General features: G+C 39.5%; 1 protein-coding gene across 1 annotated transcript in view; it reads right to left on the reverse strand.

The window, feature by feature from the left end:
• abca2 (ATP-binding cassette, sub-family A (ABC1), member 2) overlaps positions 1-24,920 on the reverse strand; it is a 113,687-nt gene extending 88,767 nt beyond the window's left edge. Inside the window, exon 1 of the mRNA XM_080739088.1 lies at positions 24,780-24,920. Coding sequence (XP_080595214.1) covers positions 24,780-24,845 — 66 coding nt within the window. The 5' untranslated portion in view covers positions 24,846-24,920. The remainder of the gene's footprint in view (positions 1-24,779) is intronic.
• Positions 24,921-25,449: the final 529 nt, after the last annotated feature.

Below are 25,449 nucleotides of genomic sequence, written 5' to 3' on the forward strand. Positions count from 1 at the left end.
GTTCAGGCAAGTCATGGCTGCAGGGCTTCTGCATATACCAGCATATCTCTATGGGATTTTCTATGGCCACTGGGCGCCCTCTAGTGGTGAACGGGGTGGCACTCAAAGAGTTAACTCGTTGACTGCCATGATTCAGAGCGTTTTTCACCTACCTTTGAAAACTAACTGAATATTCTGCTTCGCTCCGATCCGCACGGGAGCATTCAAAAGATGCCCACAGGTCTCCTAGAATCAGAAAATAATCCCTGACACTGTCCACTCGCGACCATCCACTACAAAGATACAGGCTTCCAAATCAACCTTGCGCCCAGCCCCTCTCCCATACACTATGGCTTATTTTGTTCTGGTTACGTCACCGACGTGTCAGGTGATGTCCAGTAGTATCGAAAAATAATTGATGACCCATAGGCTAGCAAACAGCACCATCCAGGGTCAAAACACAAAACTTGTCAGAAACAGGCGAGGTTCAATGTATTGCCTATGGTGTGGAGTGACCAACGCTTTCACGGCTGCAGCAGTAGGCAGAGCCAGACAAAAGTGGAGTGGCAAAGTTGTGAAGATCTATACTTTGCTGCTGCCGCAGTCCGGCAACACAGAGCAGCAGCCAACCAGAAGCAATCTATCGTCTTAAGACGAAACACAGAAAAAGGACGTCAGTCTGGGAGAGGCTCACACCTCGATCAGATTTGTTTAAAGAACAACTATGGCACAAATACAGCACAGTTTGTCATTGGCAACTTAATGAGAGACAATGGCCAGTTTAATGAGGCTGATTGCTGCATGCCTACAGAAAACAGGTAGGAAGGACAGGTTTCAATGCCACTCAAACAAACGCACTCAAGTCAAAAGTTTGAGTGCACAAAGAGGGAACATAAGTAACAGCTGGAAAATACCCCTCCAGCAAATGTTGTCTATAACAACACAATGTTTCCCACCATGTTAGCTACAGCCGTCAGTGCTCCAATCTGAAACAGTGTGGAAAATGATGTTGCTTCATTCCATGGACCTAATTGTTAGCACTGCTGCTAACGAGAAATCTCGAAAAATAATTCTTAATCCCCTTAAGGTGTATTTCTGAATACCACAATGCTAGAATTTGCAGGCAGTCTCGGCAGTCAGGTGTCTACCCGTTCTCAACAACTCCCTTCTTTCTCATTCGCTAACAAGCAAACACATACAATCCTAGCGGTTGGTTCTAGGCAGTCTTTCTAAGCAGATCACTGTTCACTTATCACTGTTCAAACTCAGCATTGGTCACAGCACTGCTCCTGCTGCTCATCAGCCATCAAAGTCCATCCACCTCCCCAGCCTCCTCCCTCCCTGTGGCATTCTTCACTATGTTAAATGTATGATTCTGTGGATTGTATGATGTTAATATAGGCTATCTGTGTATCTTAACTTATGCCCTTGAAGGGTTCAATGCTACAGTATGTTCACGTAATAACTATCCTGCTATCTTAGATGTTAGTGATCTCAGATTCTGTGTCATGCATGCTTGCACAGATAATCTGTATCACAGTCACACCACTGAACTGAATGCAATATCATTGCAATAAATGGTTGGTTTATCTTGACAGTGTCTGTCTGAATTGAATTACTGTACAGTCAGTGTGTTCTGAAGGGTCCACTAGTGCATGATATTAGTGAAACAGTAATGGGAAATATTTAGATAGGCCTATTTATATATATGTATCTATACCACCAGTCTACCACCACCATATAGTATACTTCTTTTACGTGTTTAAAATATATTTTTTAAATAATTTGCAGTAATATTGCAGTTCATATGTATCATATCATGGCTCATGAAAATAATTTGACACATAAAAGAACTCCATACCATACCTAAAGGCGTGAAGAGACACTGACAAAGACAGAACACTCTGCTGTCCTCACATTGCCTCCACTGTCTGAGGCTACAGGCTGTACCATTTACCCTCATGGGGGATAAGATGTTTCTGACATCTTCATTCACCCCTTCTCTTCTCTTTTCTGTGCTCTCTCTATTAAATCTGTCTACACTCAGTATAAGCAAAGCATGCACCACCAGAGGCGTCACAAGGGGGGGGGGGGGGAGTGGGACTGAGTTACCAGGGCCAAAGGTGGAGGGGCCTCAATTATTTTATACTTTAGCTATTGAAAAATAGCAGATGTACAAGCTCACAGCGCGGCACAGAGTGCCACGTTGCAAGCTTGTAGATCTGCTATTTTTGAAAAGTCGTGAAAATGTGTGCAAATCTTTGAATATACGTATGTATTTTTTAAGCGAACATTTGTAGCTAAAATTATGCTTATGGGGGGTCCCTGGAACTAAATATTTTGAGAAGGGAAACATAGGTTTTTCAAAAAAACCTTAGAAGGATTTGAAATATTCAAAGACTTGCACAAATCATGTTCAGGATTTTTCAAAAATAGCAGATCTACAAGCTCGCAGCGCATTCACTTGGTGCTGCGCTGTGAGCTTGTATATATGCTATTGTTCAATAGTTAAAGCAGAAAATAATGTGTAATAACGCGTTCCCGGTCTAAATGGGTTAAACCACCTCCACCTATGAAAAACATTCATGGGGGGCCCGCAGTGGATCCTTGTACCCAGGAGGACCCAGAATTTGGTGCGACACGGTACCGACACCCCTGTGGACCACCCTCCCGCACTCCCTGTCATTCACAATCCTGTACACATGCAGGTCTTCTCTCTGCTCTCCTTCATCCCTCCATTCATATTCCAAATGCACTCTTCCTATCCCCCCCCCCCTTATCTCTTTTTCTCTCTTGCTGCCGTTGGCAGAGGTGGGCATGGCTACAGTCTGCTTTCCGTGTCCCCGCACTCCCCTGCAGCAAAATATGATATATGGGGGCACTTGAAGTCAAATTAACCAGCCAAAAAAAACGAGAGAGACAGACAGACAGACAGACAGACAGAAGGAGACAGAGAGACAGACTTGTTTGTACTTCATGAGCTGCGACTGTATAAAACTACTGTACAAGCTCAATGCAACAACGCATCACATCACAAGGACTTGTGAGCTTGTAGTAGATCAACTGTATTTGTATGCAACCTTTGTGCAACAAAGTATAATCCAGGGTTTGATGCATAATCAGACAAATCCATTTAGTCATGTCAATTTGTTGATATAAAAGAGAAAACTATAATATAAAAAGAAAAGCATTGTGCTTCTCGATTATTAGGTTATAAGTCGGTTATTGGTTCTAAATATAGGTTTAGATATATTTTCGATTAATTACCCAGCCCTAACAAAGAGCGAGCATCATCCATGCCAAAACCACCTTTACTTAATCGTCTTTATTTAATCAAGGATTGAGTACTGAAGCTCTCCTACAGCTTCCCTGTTATGTACATTTGTTGCTTAAGTATTGCAATAGGCATTGGCATTAGAGAAGCTTTTTGCATTTACCCTCCCCGCCTGCAGCAGCAATGACCCACAGGGCCATGGATTGCCTGTTGGGTCAACCTACAGGTAGCAGATAACTTTTACATTTTCATCATCAAAAAGTAATATTTTTTAAGCTGACAATTCAAGCCGGATAGCCATAATGCCAGTTATACAAATTGCAAATTACTCATATTTTACAACAACTGAGAGCATTTTAACTAGAGAGGCTTTCCAAATGAAATGCCATACTGCAGCTATGCCAGTATTCTATAATTATTCATAGTGGGAGCTCTAAAGACATGATTAATACTGCAGACCCTCCAAGCGCGCACACACACACACACACACACACGCACACACACGCACGCACGCACACACGCGCACATGTACACACACAGCATCTCAGGAGGAGCTCCAGGCCTACAGGTTTACAGGGATTTCCATTAGCCAGAGGTGCACAGCTAACAGGTGGAGCTCACAGTGGGGATTCAGCCATCAGCCAGTCTACAGCGGGAATCACACACACACATGTATACGGTACGCGCACAAACACATACGCACGCACGCACACGCTCTCTCTCTCTCACACACACACACACACACACACACACACACACACACACACACACACACACACACACACACACACACACACACACACACACACACACGCACACACACACACACACACGCTCTATGCTCTATTCTAGTTTGGGAGGATTATACCATAAAAACATATACTTATTCAAAACGTATTCATAAATATGAGTTACTGTATATTTACTTAATGGCAATCTTAGCTGAGACACACACACACACACACACACACACACACACACACACACACACACACACACACACACACACACACACACACACACACACACACACACACACACACACACACACTTATCTAATTTCAGTGATTAACCTTGGTCCTCCAGTGTTGGAGCTCATTAACACCATCTAACATTGGTCACTTTCTCAGCGAGCCCACCAGCAGCAGCTTAGCAGGCTTTCTCACCTTTAATAATGTGTTAATGTTTAATATTAACATATTAATAGCTGCCAACTGTACTTAAAAACACAGCACACAGTACTTTATTATCTCCACCATGATATCATATTTTCACCTTTCCAACTTTAGGTGGAAGTGCCAGCAGCCTTTAAAAATCACACCGGTGTGAACTGAGCGGTGTGTGCGTGTGTGTGTGTGTGTGTGTGTGTGTGTGTGTGTGTGTGTGTGTGTGCGTGCGCGTGCGCGCGTGTGTGCGTGCGTGCATGTGTGTCCACTGTCCATAGCTAATCCCACAAACTATTAGGCCTATCAGTGTCATATTCCTTGTGCACGCTGATGGCAGCAGAAGGATTCAAATCCAATAATGACAAATCGCTAACTATGAATGACTTCATAGTTGCAGCAATAATTGCTCCACTATAATAATTGGAAAGAGAACATTGTTACCCTATGATAACATAATAAATTCACCTACTGTATAACATCATCGTTTAGACATATTTCAGGTGGACAGACCAAAATCTTCCCCATAAATGCAGCATTCATTATTGCCTTGAGATGATGTCACCTTAGAAAGTAGTTCATGGAGCACCACCTGTATGGGCATTTTACCACACAGAGTAGCCACAAACTAACTCCAACACTGATATATTGGAGTTTAGCGCCTTCCAGAAGCTACCGCTCAAAAATTACACACAGGGGAACAGTGGTGCAGCCGGTAGTGCTGTCGCCTCACAGCTAGAGGGTCCTGGGTCCCACCAGGGTCCCACTAGGGGACGCTGGGAGAGCAGGTTGGCAGAGGGAGAGCAGCTTAGGCAATTGGCACTGGGTGACAAATGGGTTACAAAATCGTGGGATAAAAATGTAAAAGTAAAAATTACAAAATAAACAGGACACTGAAACTAAAGTGGTTTAGTTTAACAAAGCAAGTAATTGGGGGTACCCAACATTGTATGTTGTTGAGCACTGTTTGAGACTATTGTGTTCATTATGTATACAATACATCTTGGCCTTTTTTCACTGTCAAGAAATGAATCACACAAGTTCAGTTCACTTGAAACACTGTATTAACATTAGCCTACTAGTCCCTTTCACAATGGCACTTGAATTGGATCACTTGTTGATTTAATGCACAATTAAATCATTGTGAATCTGTGCTTTTTACATTGGCCTGCAGAGGGAGAGACCTTTCCCGATCACCTTTGCACCTTTCCTGTTCCTTACAGTGACATCATTGCCTGGGTGACACCCAGCTGTCAACTGTCCAAGAGGGTCAAGACCATGGTGTCAGCTAGCACAGCGCTACGCCACGCTCTGTTAGACAGGTAGCATGTTTAATTCATTTGGCAGTACTTTTTTTATTGCAATGGCTTTGCAGGCTCGGTCAGCTAGTCAGAAAGCCACTTCCTCCTCTCCAAATGCATCTCTATCTACCTTATTCTTGCTCCATTTCTTCACCTTCTCTACTTCCTTCTAGGGATGGGACGATAAGCGATATTATCATTTATTGTGATAAAAAACACTCAAGATAATCTAATCGAATCTGACACTTAATCTTATTTATTATTGTGATGTTTATTTGCTTATTGTAAGTCCCTTTGGATTAAAAGCGTCTGCTAAATGCCTAAACTGTAAACTGTAAACTGAATCGTGGAGATTTTATTTATCGTAAAATAGTCCTCTGTCATGCACTGGAATCAATTCACCTTTTATTTGCCAAGCTGCATATCCGGTACCATTTAAACCCTCTATTATTGGTAAAACTTACTTATAATTATGTACTTGATACAGTCATTTATTCACTCTCTACCAAATCTCTTTGCCCCAAAATTGCCAATCTACGCACTGTCAGCTTTTAGACCTGCTATTTTTGGCAAATGTTCCGCCCCAGGAAAATGTTGGGGATATTTTGATTATCGTGATAATATTGTAAATCACGATTTCTTTGGTCACAATATTCGTGATATGAAATGTTCATATCGTCCCATCCCTACTTCCTTCCAAGGAGTCCCTCTCTTCTCCATTGTTGATTTCTTTCATGAATATCTCTCTCTTTATCCAGCTTGCATTCGTCTCCATAGATACCCAGGCTGTGCATGGGTTTAGTCCAGCCCAGTGTAAGGCAATCATTCAGACAAACTCAGGCTGGGAACAGCAATCTAGGTCAGACACTAGTGGTTGCTTGTTGACTGAGAAATAGCTGTTGTATGTCGTTGTAGCAGAACTGGGCGTAAAAGACAGAAGAACATAAGACAGGCAGAGTGAATCTAAACAAGGCGATATATTGCGATTTAAAAGATTTAGAAAAGCATAGACACACCACTATATGCATAAAATCTGAGGAAAGAAATGTTACTTTTTAGCAGAACAGTCGGATCTGCATTTGTATTAATCACAGTCCGTGTAACATCCAATATTATAGCACTACTTTTTGGGCAATTTTTAAGCAAAGCCATGAACACTTACGTAGCCCATATCCCAAGAAATAAAATTAAGATATTCTTAATCAGGCCTGATGCCATCCCTCTGCAACTGCAGAATAGGCAAATCTCCTTAACCCATCAATCGACTTGCCAATTTTTAAAAGGCCAGACCAGTCCTGCGGTTGATAAACCTATATGCTATAGACAGGATGACGTGGCTGTTACTATTATTATTACAGAGGCACCCCAGCACAGTGCTGCCGTCTCTCCTCTGAGTGTGATCTCTGAAGGTACAGATGCTAAAAATAGCCCTCCCAAACCTCCCTCCCTCGCCAAACACACCAGAGAGACACTGAAGTGGCGATACAAATCAAGTGATTCCAGGGCAAATCAAGCCTAGCCTTAAAAAAGAGCAAGTGCAGCACTTAAGTAAACAGGCTATCAGGCGTTAGGACTTTTGATCGCTAATAATAGCATGCATGGGGATTAAAAGCTTCACATTATGCGAGCCATGTTGCGGAGGTCAGCACTGCACTGTAATGTCTGTTAGTGTGTCTGTCAAGAAGTCTGTCTGTGTGTTGGTCTGTCCGTCCAGCCGTCCGTCCGACCGACTCTCTGTCTGTCATTATCTGTCTGGCTATCCTTTCGAATGAATGAATGAAATTAATGCATCAATCAATCAATCAATCAATCAATGGATGAATGGACAGCTGGATGAATGAAAAGTTGAATCTGGCATGTCATCATTATCAAAATACAGCTTCTCTACCTCTTTCCCAACTCCACATTATGCCAAAACATGGTGGTCTTTCAATGATTTATTGGGTATAACTCATATTGCTGTACTCAATGAGCACAGCAATATGCTAATACTGCCAGAGATTATGGCTCCATTGCTTATGTACACTGGGCGAAAAGAGCAAGAATCCCAAAATATCGAATTTTGATTCTTTCTGGAATACGGACATTTCCGTCACATATCCTGACTTTTTTTGATATGCACCATATCTGGTCAAATATGAACCAAATATACATCATGAAGACAATATGGTGTACTAGGATACAAGCAAATATTTTATTTTTGTCATATATATGTTCCGTAAATGACCTTAGGTCATATCTGTAAATATCTGATCACAATATTCTTTCTAGAATACTTGATGTGTCAAATATTGATTCATATATGACCTTAAGTCATATCTTTACAGTGGATTTGCTAGAGAATACTGACCATTTCTGAGGCATATTTAAGGTTTTGTTGACATCAACCATATCTTATCAAATATGGACAAAGTATACATCTCCTTGTCATATACAAAGTATGCATATACGTAATGAAGTAAAATATGAATATACTGAAAGCATATTTTGACAAGAATAATGGCAATATCTGTAGCATATATCATCAACGATTTTCATATCAAATATACTTACTACAGATTTTGCCATTTGGCATGTTTTGGGTGAGATATTTAACTGATATTGATAGGTCATGAAACAGAACATTTCTGATGCATATATGAGTTCCATAAAAATGCCATATCTGGTCAAATATGAACCAAATATATATCATGGAGACAAATGTTGTACTAAGATACAGGCGTAAGTTTAATTTTGTCAAGTATATGTCCTGTAAATTACCTCAGGTCATATCTAGAAATATCTGATCATAATATTTTTTCTAGAATACTTGATGTGTCAAATAGTGAGTTCATATATGACCTAAAGTCATATCTTTACAGTGGATCTGCTAGAGAATACTGACCATTTCTGAGGCATATTTAAGTATTTGTTGACATCAACCATATCTTATCAAATATGGATGAAGTATACATCTCCTTGCCATATACAAAGTATGAATATACGCAATGCAGTATATATGAATATACTGACAGCATATTTTGATAAGAATAATGGCAATATCTGTAGCATATATCATCAACGATTTTCATATCAAATATACTTACTACAGATTTTGCCATTTGGCATTTTTTGGGTGAGATATTTAACTGATATTGATAGGTCATGAAACAGAACATTTCTGATGCATATCCTGACTTTCATGGAAATGCTAGATCTGGTCAAATATGAACCCAATATATATCATGGAGACAAATGTTGTACTAGGATACAGCCGTAATTTTAATTTTGTCAAGTATATGTTCCATAAATTACCTCAGGTCATATCTGGAAATATCTGATCATAATATTTTTTCTAGAATACTTGATGTGTCAAATAGTGAGTTCATATATGACCTAAAGTCATATCTTTACAGTGGATCTGCTAGAGAATAATGACCATTTCTGGGGCATGTTTAAGGTTTTGTTGACATCAACCATATCTTATCAAATATGGACAAATTATACATCTCCTTGTCATTTACAAAGTATGAATATACGTAATGCAGTATATATGAATATACTGACAGCCTATTTTGTTAAGAATAATGGCAATATCTGTAGCATATATCATCAACGATTTTCATATCAAATATACTTACTACAGATTTTACCATTTGGCATTTTTTGGGTGAGATATTTAAATGATATTGATAGGTCATGAAACAGAACATTTCTGATGCATATCCTGACTTTCATGGAAATGCCATATCTGGTCAAATATGAACCAAATATATATCATGGAGACAAATGTTGTACTAGGATACAGGCGTAATTTTAATTTTGTCAAGAATATGTTCCATAAATTACCTCAGGTCATATCTGGAAATATCTGATCATAATATTTTGTCTAAAATATTTGTTGTGTCAACTAGTGAGTTCATATATGACCTGAAGTCATATCTTTACAGTGGATCTGCTAGAGAATACTGACCATTTCTGAGGCATATTTAAGGTTTTGTTGACATCAACCATATCTTATCAAATATGGACAAAGTATACATCTCCTTGCCATATACAAAGTATGAATATACGTAATGCAGTATATATGAATATACTGACACCCTATTTTGATTAAAATAATCTGTAGCATATATCATCAACGATTTACACATCAAATATACGTACTACAGATTTTACCATTATGCCTGTTTTGGACGAGATATTTAACTGATATTGATAGGTCATGAAACAGTACATTTTTATGCATATCCTGAGTTCCATGGAAATGCTAGATCTGGTCAAATATGAACCCAATATACATCATAAAGACAATATGTTGTACTAGGATACAAGCAACATTTTATTTTTGTCATGTATATGTTCTGTAAATGGCCTTAGGTCATATCTGGAAATATCTGATCACAATATTTAGTTAGAATACTTCATATGTCAGATAGTGAGTTCATATATGACCTCAAGTCATATCTTTACAGTGGATCTGCTAGAGAATATTGACCATTTCTGAGGCATATTCAATGGGCGAAAAGATCTAGAATCCCCAAATATCTGATTTTGGATTCCCTATAGATACAGACATTTCTGATGCATATCCTGAGTTTTGTTGATATGCAACATATCTGGTCAAACATGAACCCAATATACATCATGAAAACCATATATCATACTAGGATACAAGCATAATTTAAAATGTGTCATGTACGTGGTCCGTAAATTACCTTTGGGCTAAAATATCCAGAATCCCCAAATATCTGATTTTGGATTCTCTCTGGAATACGGACATTTCTGATAAATATCCTGAGTTTTGTTGATATGCACCATATATTGCCAAATGTGAACCCAATATACATCATGAATGTTCATGAATACAAGCAGCTGTTTAATTTTGTCATGTATGTGTTCCGTAAATGACCTTTGGTCATATCTGAAAATATCTGATCACATTATTTTGTCTAGAATACCTTTAAGTCTCTGGTAAATCTTGATGTATCAGACTTTGACTTCATATATCACTTAAAGTCATATATTTACAGCATAACCACTTCCAAATACAGACCATTTCTAATGCATATTTAAGGTTTTGTTGACATCAACCATATCTTATAAAATATGGATGAAGTATTCATCTCCTTGTCATTTACAACATATAAATATGACCTATTGCAGTATATAGGAATATACTGACACCTATTTTGGGTAGAATAATGGTAATATCTGTAGCATATATCATCAAATATTCTCATATAAAATATACTAACTACATATTTTGCCATTGGGCCTGTTTTGGGTGAGATTTTTAACTGATATTGATAGGTCACGAAACAGAACATTTCTGATATATATCCTACATTTCATTGATATGTCATATCTGGTCAAATATGAACCCAATATACATCATGAGGACATATTTTATAGAAGGATACAGTTACATCTTTTTTCTGTCATGTGTATGTTCCAAATATCACCTGGACATATCTGAGCTCAACAACTTTTCTAGAATACGGATCAAATCTATGGTATGTATATGAATGTGTCACAAATACAGTCTATATTACATTCATATATCACTTAAAGTCATATATTTACTCTGGATTCCGATATTCAATATTCACTTGGCCCAACCCATATCTAATCAAATATGGAATATGGAAGTATTCATTTCCTTCTCATATAAGAAGTATATGAATATGAGGTATTGCAGTGTAGGAATATATTGACACCCTATATTGAGTAGAATAATGGCAATATCTGTAGCATATATCGTCACCGTAACTTATACAATATACTTAGGCCTACTACAGATTTTGCCATTGGGCCTGTTTTGGGTGAGGCATTTAAATGATATTAATAGGTCATGGAAATTCACAGAATTGGGTGATTTATACTGGGCAAAACAGACCAGACCAGTGTCATTGGTATTTCATATTTGGTCAAATATGAACCCAATATACATCATGAGGATATTATATACGGAATCTTTGTCGTGTGTGTTCTAAATATCACTTTATATCTTATTTTTGTCATGCGTATTTCAAATATGACCGTATGTCCTATCTGGACATTCTGATGAGCACTATCCTTTTCTAGAATACAGATCAAATCTATGGCATATCTGAAGGTGTCCCATTTTCGATGGTTCGATTTTCTTGGCATAACTAATCAAATATGGATGAAGTATGAATATGGCTTAATGCATGCAGTATACTGTCTGGAATGTTGATAACCTATTTTGAGAAGATGACAATAGGGCCTGTACTGTATGTAGCATATGATCACCTTTTGCCATATATTGGGCCTGTTTAGGGTGAGAGTTTTGGGTGACAGTCCAAACTGATATTTCATGAAAAGTGACAGAATCTGGTCATTTTTACTGGGTGAAATCCCCAACTTTTCTATGGAATACGGACCATTTCTTATTCTTAGTTTTCTATTACCTTGGAACCTTGGAAGACAGTGACATATGTCATTTTTCACTTTATTAGCGTTTTGTGAAGTTTGGAAGTTATTAGCAAATGCGGCCACAGGTTCTGTTATCAAGGTTATGTCCCCCAGGTTATGGGATCAGCTCTGTTGTCACAGATACAGTCCCAGGCAGTGGATGGAATTATCGCTACAGGATGCAGTACACACACTCGCACCCTGTCACACAGACAAGAAACAGACAAGAAAGAAGTAGCGACAGCTACTAAAAGGTCTTATAAAGGACTTGTGGAGCTGTGTCCACACAAGACCGCATTTATGAGCATAGCTTTGGATATCATGTCCATAGAACAATGTTTATTCACAGGCGCAATGTTAAACCTTGTTATTTGCACATTGTTGTTTGCACATACCGGTATAACCTAGCAGCCCAAAACAATGTAAGTGTAGTGGGTTGACCTTTCCTGTAGGCAATCCTTAATTATGTGATACTCCCTAATCACCCCTAATCAAGACAGGTGAGACACAGATGACTGCTAGTTTAATAAAAATGAAACACACCAGGCCATCATAGTAGATGGCTGGCTTGGGTTTATCTGGTGGTATGTTAGGTCACAGGGGGAGCGTGTCGCTGTTAATACATGTCATCTTTTCGACACCCGACTCTAACCCTCACCCTAACGCTAACCTCCGTGGAGTGAGTCGCTAACCCTTCGGTCGAAATGATGGTCGTTCGAAAGAGCGTGATTTCCCCGGTCACAAGTTCATGTCCATATTGGCATTCCCAGATATGGGCTTAATATTGATCACTCAGGGATCGACCACACTGGTTATCATGAGACTGACACAATATTTATGACAACAGGGATCTTGGCAATATATGGAGATTGATATAAGGCATAATTGACACACGCACAGACGGACAGACAGACAGACATGATCTGCAGGTGTTCATGCTAAATAGATTTTAAACTTTGTCTAGTACAAGCAATTGATAAACTATTATATATTTCCCAAACTGACTTCTCTGCTCCTCTCTTTCATTCTGAACTGTGAATTTATAGAGCAAAATCATGCACTATTCATGGTTGTGGTAACGACTTACTCAACATCAGGTAAATGACTGAGTTACACACAGCCATGATCAAATGATCAGCCTCCACTCCTGAAGTTTAACTAAGCATATACTGTGCACACAGTGAGTGCATAACCCAAAGAGTGCTCATATGTATCAGTATTGTATAATACCGATTACATCTATGGCATATCTTTGTGTGTCACAATTACAGTCTATCTTGGGTTCATATTATGTAAAATATCTAACTGATGCAAGTTACAAAAGAAATGGGTCGAGCTCAAGAGCTTTAAGTGGATACAGACTGTCTCACAGGTCAAAATGGGATTGGGCCTATAGATTCCAAAGACCTTACCAGAGAAGCTAAGCATAATCAGTCTGTTTTTATACCTTTAATAAACAAATTGAGTCAGCTTGTAAATGTCCTTATTTCTGTATGCATTGCAAAGGATTATGCTTTGCTGGGGATAAAAACAGAACATCTCTGGTTAAAGACCACATAAAGTATGCAGTTGAAGGGACAGTAAGGTGTCATTACAGTTAGGGACATCTGAATGTTTATGAAATTAAATTAATTAGGATCATAGCATTCATTGGACTATCAGCGTCTCTCTTGAATGTAATGGTAGTTACAGGTAAGCATGAGCATTACGTTAATCTTGGAAGTTAACAAGACGAGTATAACTGGGGAGTTTATTGGCATTGACATAGTGAACAAGGTATCTAGCAAGAATGTCAAAGTTCCTTGATAAGCAACCCCTGAGGACACTAGCCACTTCATTGGTCCAGCGTACCATTACATTGACTCAACAAAAAACTAAAGATAGGCCGCAACAATGCCGATTATAAACGAATGTGGGTTGTCCTTAAAGTCCAAGACCATTTCAATTTCAATGTTTTGAATCCTAAATAAGAGCTAGTCTATCTAATCTGAAATGACAGGAACTTAGAGGACAAGTAGGCCTATATTTCTTCAGAGGGGGTATAACAAAATGCATTGTGGCCTGAACTCGGGCGATAAAGAGAGAGAGAAAGACAGACAGACAGACAGACAGACAGACAGACAGACAGACAGACAGACAGACAGACAGACAGACAGACAGACAGACAGACAGACAGACAGGCACACCATGATGCTTATCTAACAGTACACAGCAGCACTGCTTTGATAATGACCTCTGAATCTTGAACCCTAGAGTCCATGATTAAAGGCATATCATTCAGCCACAGAAGGGCTTACATAGGCTAGAAATGGCTAACTGTTAATGGAAAGGTCTTGACCTCAGCTGTCATAGGTCATTGTTGAACATCTATGGGACACCATCAAATGGGGTATACCCATTTAAAGATAAAAAAAAATAAAAAAAAATAAAACTCACACAAAAACAACATATCCCATCATATCTCCTGGCACAGGGATCATCAATGTCTGTACATTGACATATGTGGCGAGACTTGTCTTTGTCCATGGTAGATTTTAGATTTTGTTTTTACATAACAATGTTGAAAATTTGATCATGAGATTAAATTTCTGTCCCAGTCTCCAGGGTTTCTTCAGGATATGTATGACACTATAGTCCACTAGTACAGTGGTTCTCAATTTATTTGTATTATTATTATTGTTAAGGACCCATAACTCTGAGAGTGTTTATGGGTCCATTTGGTTCCATACACTCTCAGAGTTACATACCTGTAATGTTCGATTTGGACCACATTCAAGGAACTTTGAGGTCCCTCTCAACCCGCTTTGAGAACCACTGTGCTAGTATACATTTGAGACTGGCACTTTGTGTGCTTCTGGTAACATTATTGTTCACTCCATGGCAAAAATATCGTTCAGACAAAAATGTCCACCGCAAGCCAGCATGACGATGAACCCTGCCTGGGGTATATCCACAGTTTAATACTGCATACTATTAACTATGAGGTTTATCAATGTAAAACATTATAGATGTGACATAGAACTTGTTACAAAGTGTACAACTCAGCCCAACATACACAACCCATTATGGACGGGAACCCCTGTTTTATCCCTCAGGTGGGGAAAACATTTTTGTGTTGTTTTTCTGAAAACTTAGGTCAGGCTTTAGAAGGTATCGACCTTAGGTCTTAATGGGTTAAAAAAAAACAGTAAAGATATATGGAATGGCAACCTGATATTAACTGCATTATTTATCGAAGTGGGGTCCTTGAGGGAGTTCCAGGGAGTCCCCGGCTAAATGATAGTTAGGAATGAAATGGACCCTTATGGGTAACTCAGAGTGTACAAATGGAACCAAAATGGACCCATTAACATTGATTTTACAATAAATTGGGGTCTCAGATAGAATGCCATAAAATGGGGGTCCGTACTTAGACTAATGCATGTCAAACTGGGGTTCTTGCAATTAAAATAGTTGAGAATCACTGCTAGACTCATCAAAATCTTCTCTAATGGAAATGTTTCTTCTTTGAAATGTTTGAGATCCACTACCATACTGTATTCCTCAATGCTTCAGAAGCTTAACTATCCTGCTTGAAATGAGTACAATACAATAAAAACATCATCATACAACAGACACGACATACAAGGTTATATAAGCAAATTATCATCTGTAATTAAATCTGATTAAAACACATTTTAATGCCTATCTTTTGGGATATTATAGTTTGGAGGAAACATATGAAATATGAAGGGAGGAACAGAGAGGAACATGATATATATGTGTGTTTATGGAAAGCAGTTTGAAAATCAACTACACTGCCCACAATGCAATTGCAAATGCCTGATTGGCTGTGTGTCATGTGACTGTGACGTGGCCAGCTACCATTGGCTCTGCTGAGAGCACACCCCCACTTTGAAATCCAAACAGCCAGCAGCAGTTACATTTGTCACCAACAGCAAGCATGAGAGCTGCTTGTGTAAAAGTGATTTAGGATAAAGCTAAACTAAATAAAATCACTGTTGATTGTTGAACAGGAAGATAGGTTGCTGCCAATCTATTTGTGGGATAAAATCTACATTATGGAGACTTTTGGCACACAGAGAAGGAGTTTTGGAGCAGGGAGATGACACAGGTATGTAAAGCTATTTCAATTGATTGCTTTTGCTTCCAGTATTTTTTACAACTTCACTATTTAGAATTCATACTCCAGTGTTTTCAGCCCTTTTCATGTCAAGGACCCCACAATCCAAAATGTAGACTATGGCTGCAGACCCCTTTTAATATGTGACAGGAACCCTCATTCCTGTTAAAATGTTTCCATTATATAATGTTTCCAAGGTCCATTATTTATTCAGCAGTTAAATAGCGTTATTGTGACAGTAATCATTGCTATAGAGTATTTGTTTAGTAACATGTTAGGTTGAGAACCACTGCACAAGTGGTCCGTGAGGTGGTTCCAGCCTTCCAGGTGGTCCCCAGCTAAATGATGGGGAGTTGATAACCAAATGGACCCCTATAGATCTTTTAATTATTGTAAAATCAAACCAAATGGACAAGCTAAATTATTGTTACACATGATCTGTATTCCTTAAGTATTGGGTATGAGACTGAGAGGCTAAATCTCACTAAATGGTGGTCCATGGCTCAAATGCATAAATAATTGATATCAAAAAGGTTGACAGACACTGATTTTTTTGCCATGGTTCTCAAAGTGGGAGTGGGAGCTGATTTACAGGAGTTCATACTGCATTGTGTGTGTGTGTGTGTGTGTGTGTGTGTGTGTGTGTGTGTGTGTGTGTGTGTGTGTGTGTGTGTGTGTGTGTGTGTGTGTGTGTCATGAAATGTGATTTTACCATAATCCCAGTAATCCTTAATAATATTCCATCATATTCAAGGGCTTTTGAGAAAGATACATTCAAATTAGACCACTGCAGAGGGCAGGTGTGTTTGTCCAGCCACCAGCTGACACTAGTTTGAATCTGCATCAAGGCAATTATGCTTCTGCCCAGTCAAAATCATTTCAACAGAAAATTTACTAGTATTAGGCTACTTAGTGAGTTCACCAACAAGTAAGACAGTAATTCTAAATTCATAACTATATATTATTTTCTCCCACATTTTTAGAGAACTATAATTGCTCAATAACGGGTTGGTGACCTGGCAGAAAACCTACATTCAAAATGGGATGCCATCGTGGAGAATATTGATGGGGTGGACACAAGGACTTCCTCATCCAAAATCCCATCAGAGTTGTCTGTAAGTACTTTAACATTGTTCAGGCCAAGGACCCCTTATCTGAGAAATATCAAGCAGGAACCCCCCATTACATATAGTGTATACAATTGTGTTAAAGTTGCATAGATGTTGACTCCATATATTGGTAAACAGTGCCCTCTAGAGTTGAAACAGGTAAGTAGTCAAATCTCGTCTGCTGCATTCTGTGCAAAGTGATAACTCCCAATGATGCTGCTAGCCCTGCATCCTGCGTCCCTGACACATATGTTTAATAAAGGACACAATAAGTATCACTGCATCCCCAATACGCATTCAACTCTATCCTTTCTGCTATCAGTAATTTCACTGGACCAGCTGAGCTGCATGTGGTGGAGTCTCCACAGCTGTGTGTTCTGGCACTCTGACTTCTCCATGGCACATGATTTGACACCACTGTTTTAATGTCCCTGCAGTCCTCAGTCAAGCAAATCTACAGAGGCCTTGGAGAGGATCTTGGATGGCATTTTTACATTTTTATTATTTTTCCTTCTGAAAATGCCTTGCTTTGTGAGATGTCAATTTGTATAATGCTATGCTGAATGAGTGCTATCTTAAAAGTGTTTTTTTCCCACCATAGATTCCGTACCGCACACAATGAGTCCGTGACGCAGGCTGAGGTGCAGGCCATAAAAGACGACGACTCCCAATGGTCCACCTGCCTCATCAGAAGTAAGTATGATATTGCGTTAATTTGGGGACATATGCCCTTACATTGGTTGTAATTTTAACTATAGGCTGTCCTGGCATACCTGTGATCCTAGTTTACTGAGTTACTACACTGTCTCTCTGCATTCTATGTATGTGTTAACTTTGCTCACTGTAAGTTGCTCTGAATTAAAAGTTTCAGCTAAATGCCTAAATTGTAAATATGATATTACACAGTTGAAGTTAACAGATGGCACACTGACTAATATTGAAAAATGTAATATTGGTGCAAGTGATTTGTTTGAAAAGGTTTGTTTTCTATTCAAACATTAGTGATTTCTATAATGTTTGCTAAAACATAAATATGTTGAATCTAGAGCTGCTGCAACAACAACCTTTGGCAGCCCATACATCTAAACAGAAATCAGAAAACAAAAGGTGAGTTATACTGTCAGTTAGGACTGTTTGTTTGGATGTACGGGCTGTCAATGGTTAGTGGTGCAACTCTAGAATAGATTGCAGATTTGTACATTTGGTCTGCTTATTTCTTCGAGTTATCATCCTTTTGAGATGCCTTTATTTCATATTTAGAGTTCATTTAGTTGTATTTGTTGTTTAATTCACTAGAAGTTTGCAATAGAGCTATGAAAACCTAAAGGCCAGCAAGAAGATGGAGCTGGATGGGCCCATAGAGGACGTGAAGAGGAGGAAGATGATTACCAGCAAGAGAGATCGGGTGAGGTATTGCCCTGTTGTATTACGGTTGCATTTGTTTGATCATGTAACTTATCAATTACCTTATGTAAGGGATATAACAGTGAGGTGGTCATTGCTGAGATATGGTTTCACTACTCACAAAAACAAAGGCAGGTTTATGATCTTAAGTTTATTCTACAGGTCTGGGCAGGGCCGGACTTACCATTGGGCTAGGGTGGGCACGAGCCCAGGGGCCTCAGGGGAGGGGGGCCTCAAAAAAATTTTTTTGGACCCCAAAAACTTTTGTAGGCATGATCGCAATCGCGAAATTCCATGTTTAACCCCCATACCAACAAACATGGCAGCCATGTTTGTTTACATTTCAAGAAAACATAATGGCTGCTAGCTCATGAATGCCTGAACGGATTTCCATTCTGATTTTTTTGTTTGAAAGCTGTGAACAGTGTGGACACACATGGTGCATGATCTAGGCATGGGCGTGCATGATCCGTGCACTATGAATTACATGGAAGTCTATGGAGAGGGAGGCGTTGTGGAACTTGGAAGCCATTTTGAAAAGACCCTGAATGAGTAAATTTAATGATGACATTTTAAAGTATTGCAATCCAAATAAAGTGATATTTGTGTTTAGTTACAGTACATTTTGTTTTATTATTGAGAGCTTCTGCTCTGCTGGCCGCACTGCATGTAGCTGCTCTGAAAGCTTAGTGCAGTCTAAAGCCCGCCCACTCTATGTATCCGGTACTTTCCACACACATAGGCTACACACATGCACGCAAACTCCAATTCTGTATCCGCTTTAGACCCTTCCAATGAGCCAATGAGGATACACAGTCAGATTATGCACGGGCCGGTCCGAAGGTGAGGTCACGGTGTGGTCAGGTGGACCGGAGGTGGAATTTTTGCGCGCGCACGAGGGCCTCTTTATTTCCCCTTGCCCAGGGGCCTCATGTCATATAAATCCGGGCCTGGGTCTGGGCAATAGCATTGTTGTCCAGTCCAGATAGGTGGCACACTTGAGTGAATCAAAAATTCTGTCTGGTGGGCATATTCTATTTCCTGGCCAAAGGTGGATTTTACCCAAAAGGTGGGGTTCTGAGATTTATGTTGAAATAGATACAGTAATATGGTATTGGTTCAAATGTGCAATGGGAAAATGTCCCTGGCTTATTTAGGTTTGTTTCTGTTGCAGACTAGAGGTCCACAGAACTAGAGTATCTACTTCCTCATTGCTGAAAGGCTCCCAAAGGCAGCTTTTTGGCGCTTTTCCACTTGTTCCAACGCTGCGTTGCAAAATCTGTTCGGTGGGAAAAGGGGCTTTAGGGATGTCCTCAGTGGTTTTGATGTTCAGAGACTACTGTAAAATATATACACAGCCCAATATGCTGTCACGCATGAAGGGCACACGATGGCGCAAACACACACAGTATGCAAATTAAAAATATATATATTGTTTTTGCCAAGTTAAATGTAACACCAACTAACTTTAGAATGGAGCTCTGGTCTAGACAGAAATCAATGGCAAATATTTTACACAATCCAGGGCAAGGGTTTTTCCTTGGCCTCTAGGTAGTATGTTTGAACAATGTTTATTCAGTGGAGTTATAGCGAAAACGGACAGCCAGTAGCAAAAACATTGTCTCCCTATGCCTTCGGCCTGGTGGAGACAACAAGCCTAAAATTGCTTATCATAAGCAGACAAGGCAAAACTGGGGGCCCCATATCAAAGGTTTTCCTTTTGACCAGAATGGATGAATAGAACATGTTGAGTCTAACCTCCTCTTCCCATCTGTTACACAGCTCTTCAAGAAACAGGTCGGTGTTGGACAGAAGATACTGTCCAAAGAGGACCAGCTATACCTCAGCGGTGCAGTCGCCAATTCCGTCAGTGACGAGGACAAAACTGTTTTCAAAATCAAATCACCAAAGTGGCGCTCATCACGGCTGTCCAAAAATGGCGGACTGTCAGAAGGTCCTGGATGACAATGAGAAGAAGGTTGTGTAGCCCAGGTCCACCCATGTTCACACCTATCGTGGACAGTTTACAAGAAGAGCCCCCCCTCCTGCAGAGGGCAAGCATATCTACCTGCAGCAGAGTGAGGAGGACACCTCTGGGACTTAGTAAGGCTTGTTATAGGCTCTGTGTACAACTGTACTCTTGGGTTTTTAGAAGGGGCATAAATGTTTCCTGTTCAGATTCCCATGGCTTTGTTTCATTGGCTCAGCAGCAGATTTGAACCAGAATAACCAGAACAAGCTATGGAAGAATGGGAACCATTCATGCCATCTTCTGGAAACATGGGATTATAGTTTGCACAGTGCCAATTAATGGTGGTGTTCTGTTCATGCTTTTGGTTCTGATTTGTTTATTCTGTCCAACACTGACCTGTTTCAAATAGTGTTCTTACCTACCTGGAGTGTGTTAAGTAAGAATTGGATGTGTTCTATTCATTTTACAGTATATTCAACAATCAACTGTGTGTGTGTGTGTATGTGTGTGTGTGTTCTTAAAATACTGTTCTTAGGTTTTAGCCCGTTTTAAAAGAACATTTAAAAGAATATTTGCTCTAAAAATAAATATTTGCTTAATTGCATTAAGTCATTTTCTTGTGTTGAAATGTGTACCTATCATTTGGTGTAGAGAGAAAGGAGCTGGCTTAAGGGGACACTGAACTGTATCCTGGTATGGTGAATCCTGATGGTTAGGACTTAAAATATGGTTATAGGTCATATCAATCAAGAATGTATCCTGACATAAAAATACACCTAGTGTTTGGACTTGACATATGCTTACGGGTCATATCAATACAGTATCCTGAGCTAAAATACACCCTGTGTTTGGACTTGAAACATGGTCATAGGTCGTATCTATACAGTATCCTGAGCTAAAATACACCCCGTGTTAGGACTTAATATATGGTCACAGGTCGTATCTATACAGTATCCTGAGCTAAAATACACCTGGGATTGGCACTTGAAATATGGTCACAGGTCGTATCAATATAGTATCCTGAGCTAAAATACACCTGGTGTTTGGACTTGAAATATGGTCACAGGTCATATCTATACAGTATCCTGAGCTAAAATACACCCTGTGTTAGGACTTAATATATGGTCACAGGTCGTATCCATACAGAATCCTGAGCTAAAATACACCCGGTGTTTGGACTTGAAACATGGTCACAGGTCATATCTATACAGTATCCTGAGCTAAAATACAACCCGTGTTTGGACTTCATATATGGTCACAGGTCGTATCAGTACAGAATCCTGAGCTAAAATACACCCAGTGTTTGGACTTCATATATGGTTATAGGTCGTATCAGTACAGAATCCTGAGCTAAAATACACCCCGTGTTTGGACTTCATATATGGTTATAGGTCGTATCAGTACAGAATCCTGAGCTAAAATACGCCCCGTGTTTGGACTTCATATATGGTTACAGGCCGTATCAATACAGAATCCTGAGCTAAAATACACCAAGTGTTTGGATTTGAAATATGGTCACAGGTCATATCAATACAGTATCCTGAGCTAAAATACACCAAGTGTTTGGATTTGAAATATGGTCACAGGTCATATCAATACAGTATCCTGAGCCAATGTACACCCGGTATTGGCACTTGAAATATGGTCACAGGTTATATCAATACAGTATCCTGAGCTAAAATACACCCAGTGTTTGGACTTGAAACATGGTCACAGGTCTTATCAATACAGTATCCTGAGCTAAAATACACCTGGCGTTTGGACTTGAAATATGGTTAGAGGTTGTATCAATACATTGGATATGAGTTATGACTCATCTCCAGAAATGACAACTGTCCATTTCTGATGAGATATTTTAGACACTGCCTGGAGTTATTTTCAGAATATGGCATGTGGTCGTATACAGTATCTGGGAAAAGATTAACTCCATATTCTAGCAAGAATAAAGTGGTCCCATATTGGGGGTTCGATATGCTCCGAACATGAAATGTATTTCACTTGCTGTTCGGAGACTATCCAATCTGGATATCAGCACATATATAGTTACAGGTCATATCAATACAATATATGGATTTAAGATACTTCTGGTGTTTGGACTTGAAATATGGATAGTGGTCATATATGTACAATATCTTGACATTGGATATGAGTTAAGAATCATTTCCAGAAATGACAGCTGTCCATTTCTGATGAGATATTTTAGACAGGGATTAGAGTTATTTTCCGAATATGGCATGTGGTCGTATACAGTATCCGGGATAAAGATTAACTCCATATTCTAGCAAGAATAAAGTGGTCCCATATTGGGGGTTCGATATGCTCCGAACATGAAATGTATTTCACTTGCTGTTCGGAGAGTATCCAATCCGGATATCATCATACATGACTTGTATCTGGTAATATTCGGGCAACGATATCTAGGGATTCTTGGTCTTTTTGCGCAGTGGTAACTCCTATATAGTAGAGCATAACACTGATAAAACAGTATGCAGCAGCCATTGAACTGAAATCGTTTACAAACAAACACAACTTGTTTTAGACTTAAATGGGTGATTAGGCCTAAGCCAAATTGTAAATTAAATGTGGATGGGATTTCAGCCTCCTACAGTATATTCCTTGATGTTGGCTTCTATTCCCTTACAATCAATATCTGCTTCCCAAGGAGTCAATTATTAGTCACACATTATTAGTTTCCATTTTGGAATAATATTATTTCTAATGCATTGCAATAGATCAGTCCATTCGTAAAACATTGTATTCTCTGGCTTCTCACAATGGGCTTTAATTTTCATGTAATCTTTTTGTCCAATTTTATACCTAAAAGATTTGAGAATTAAACTCTCCAGGAGAGTTTCCAACCTTATACTGGACCACTGTCTCTTCATACAGATATGACTCTGGCTACTTGATAGGTCTGAAGGAAGGCTAATAGCTGGGTGTTTCACATTGATACATAGGCTATTGGGCTGCGGATCCCCATTTGAAAAATGGTGTATTCTACAATTGTGGCTGTCTACTGTATTTACTATTTAGCCTATACTGTATGAACTGTACAGGTGGGACTGGGGAGAAAACAACATCTGTTATACCCATGTTTGCCAGACCCATGAAATGGGTAGGCCTACATAAGCAAATGTCGGTCTGTCCGGGTTTTCTATATAAAGGGTATATATGATGATGACATGATGATGACATGCCTACAAAAGGCATGATGTCATAAATGATGATGACAGACAGGGGGTCTGGCACAACCAGGTTGACCTGGTCTAGTTTTACAGTGGTTCTCCCCCAAGAACACCCCAGGGCCAGGGGTCCTAGGTTTTCTGTCTGTGGGGATCCATATGAAAATGATTTGAAACCACTGACACCATCATGTTTTGGATGTTATTGTAAGATTTTCTATGACATAGATTTAAAAACAAAAACAAGTATCAGTCCACTGATATTATATAACCATAGACTAGACTCTAGTCTAGCATATAGACTATAGTTATATGTTGGTTGTCTAATTAATAAAAAGAAATACATAGTGCAAATTGCCGCACACCGTGAGAAGAATAATGTTTAAATTCTGTAAAAGGTGAAGTCTTATTAGCCTACATCTAAATACGGGTATCCTGTCTGTGTGGTGAATGGTGATGGGCGAAGACATCTGTAGAAACAACCTGTTTGACAGGGAGTTCGCATTGCCTTCCGACTTCAGTTCAAACACCTCATAACCCCAATTGAAAAAATCCCTGTACATTAATGTGACATTATTGCCAGGTCGGATGTATGTGTTGCTAAAGAGACTAGAGTAGCATATGTGCTGCCTGAAAGAAAGAAATGCCTCCATCCATCATCATCATCATCATCATCAGCCTGTAGGCAATGCAGCAGCAGCAGCAGCAGCAGCCCAGTTCTACACGGAACCATGGGAGCGACGCCCCGTCAAACAGCGATGTTTTTTTTAACCGGGTCCAAAACTGAGGCCCGCAACTCGAAACAGCACATTCTGTTATTCTCAATTCACAATAACACACAACATGTTATCTTACCGGTCCCCTCCGCTTCAGAGCAATGTTCTTCCACAGCAGAAGATGAAGCTGGTGCAAGAATCCCATTTTCTTCCTCAGACTTGCTGTTTTACCCTATTTACTAGCCTCTGAATTGTGATGATACCGGTAGCCTATAATAACTGAACTGGAATCTAAATGAATCTGTAACAAAATCCGAGGCATTCCGTCGTTTTTACGTATAGATACGTCCAATATAGAATAATAAGTTCTGTTGTCTCTCAGCCAGGGATGACGAGTATAGTGCCACTGGTGGTATAGCAGGGCGTAAAGTGACAGTTTCTGCACCACGAAGCGTCGCTATCAGCAGCCTGTCACCCTCAGCGTCGCGGCGTTGAGACACGACAGCATCCCTTGAAGACGGATCCACAGTGTCAGTGTATGTGAGGCTGTGAGTTCAGTTCAGTCAGTGTGTGCTGCTGCTGCTGCTGCTGTGCTGCTGCTAACAGTACAGAACCACCACCACTACCCCTCATGTGTCAAGTTAGCTGCTATAAAATAGCTTTTCCTATTTCTCACTTCAAAATAAAACCCAAAGGCAGCGGCTGTCACAACTTTAGACAATCCGAGCTTTATGTATTTCACTAGCGGTAGGGGTATTATTTAAATAATACAAATACATTTTAAGCCTTCATTTGATAGAGAGAGAGAG

The sequence above is a fragment of the Nannobrachium achirus genome (genome assembly GCF_963921795.1).
Source record: "Nannobrachium achirus genome assembly, chromosome: 12".
NCBI lineage: Eukaryota > Metazoa > Chordata > Actinopteri > Myctophiformes > Myctophidae > Nannobrachium > Nannobrachium achirus.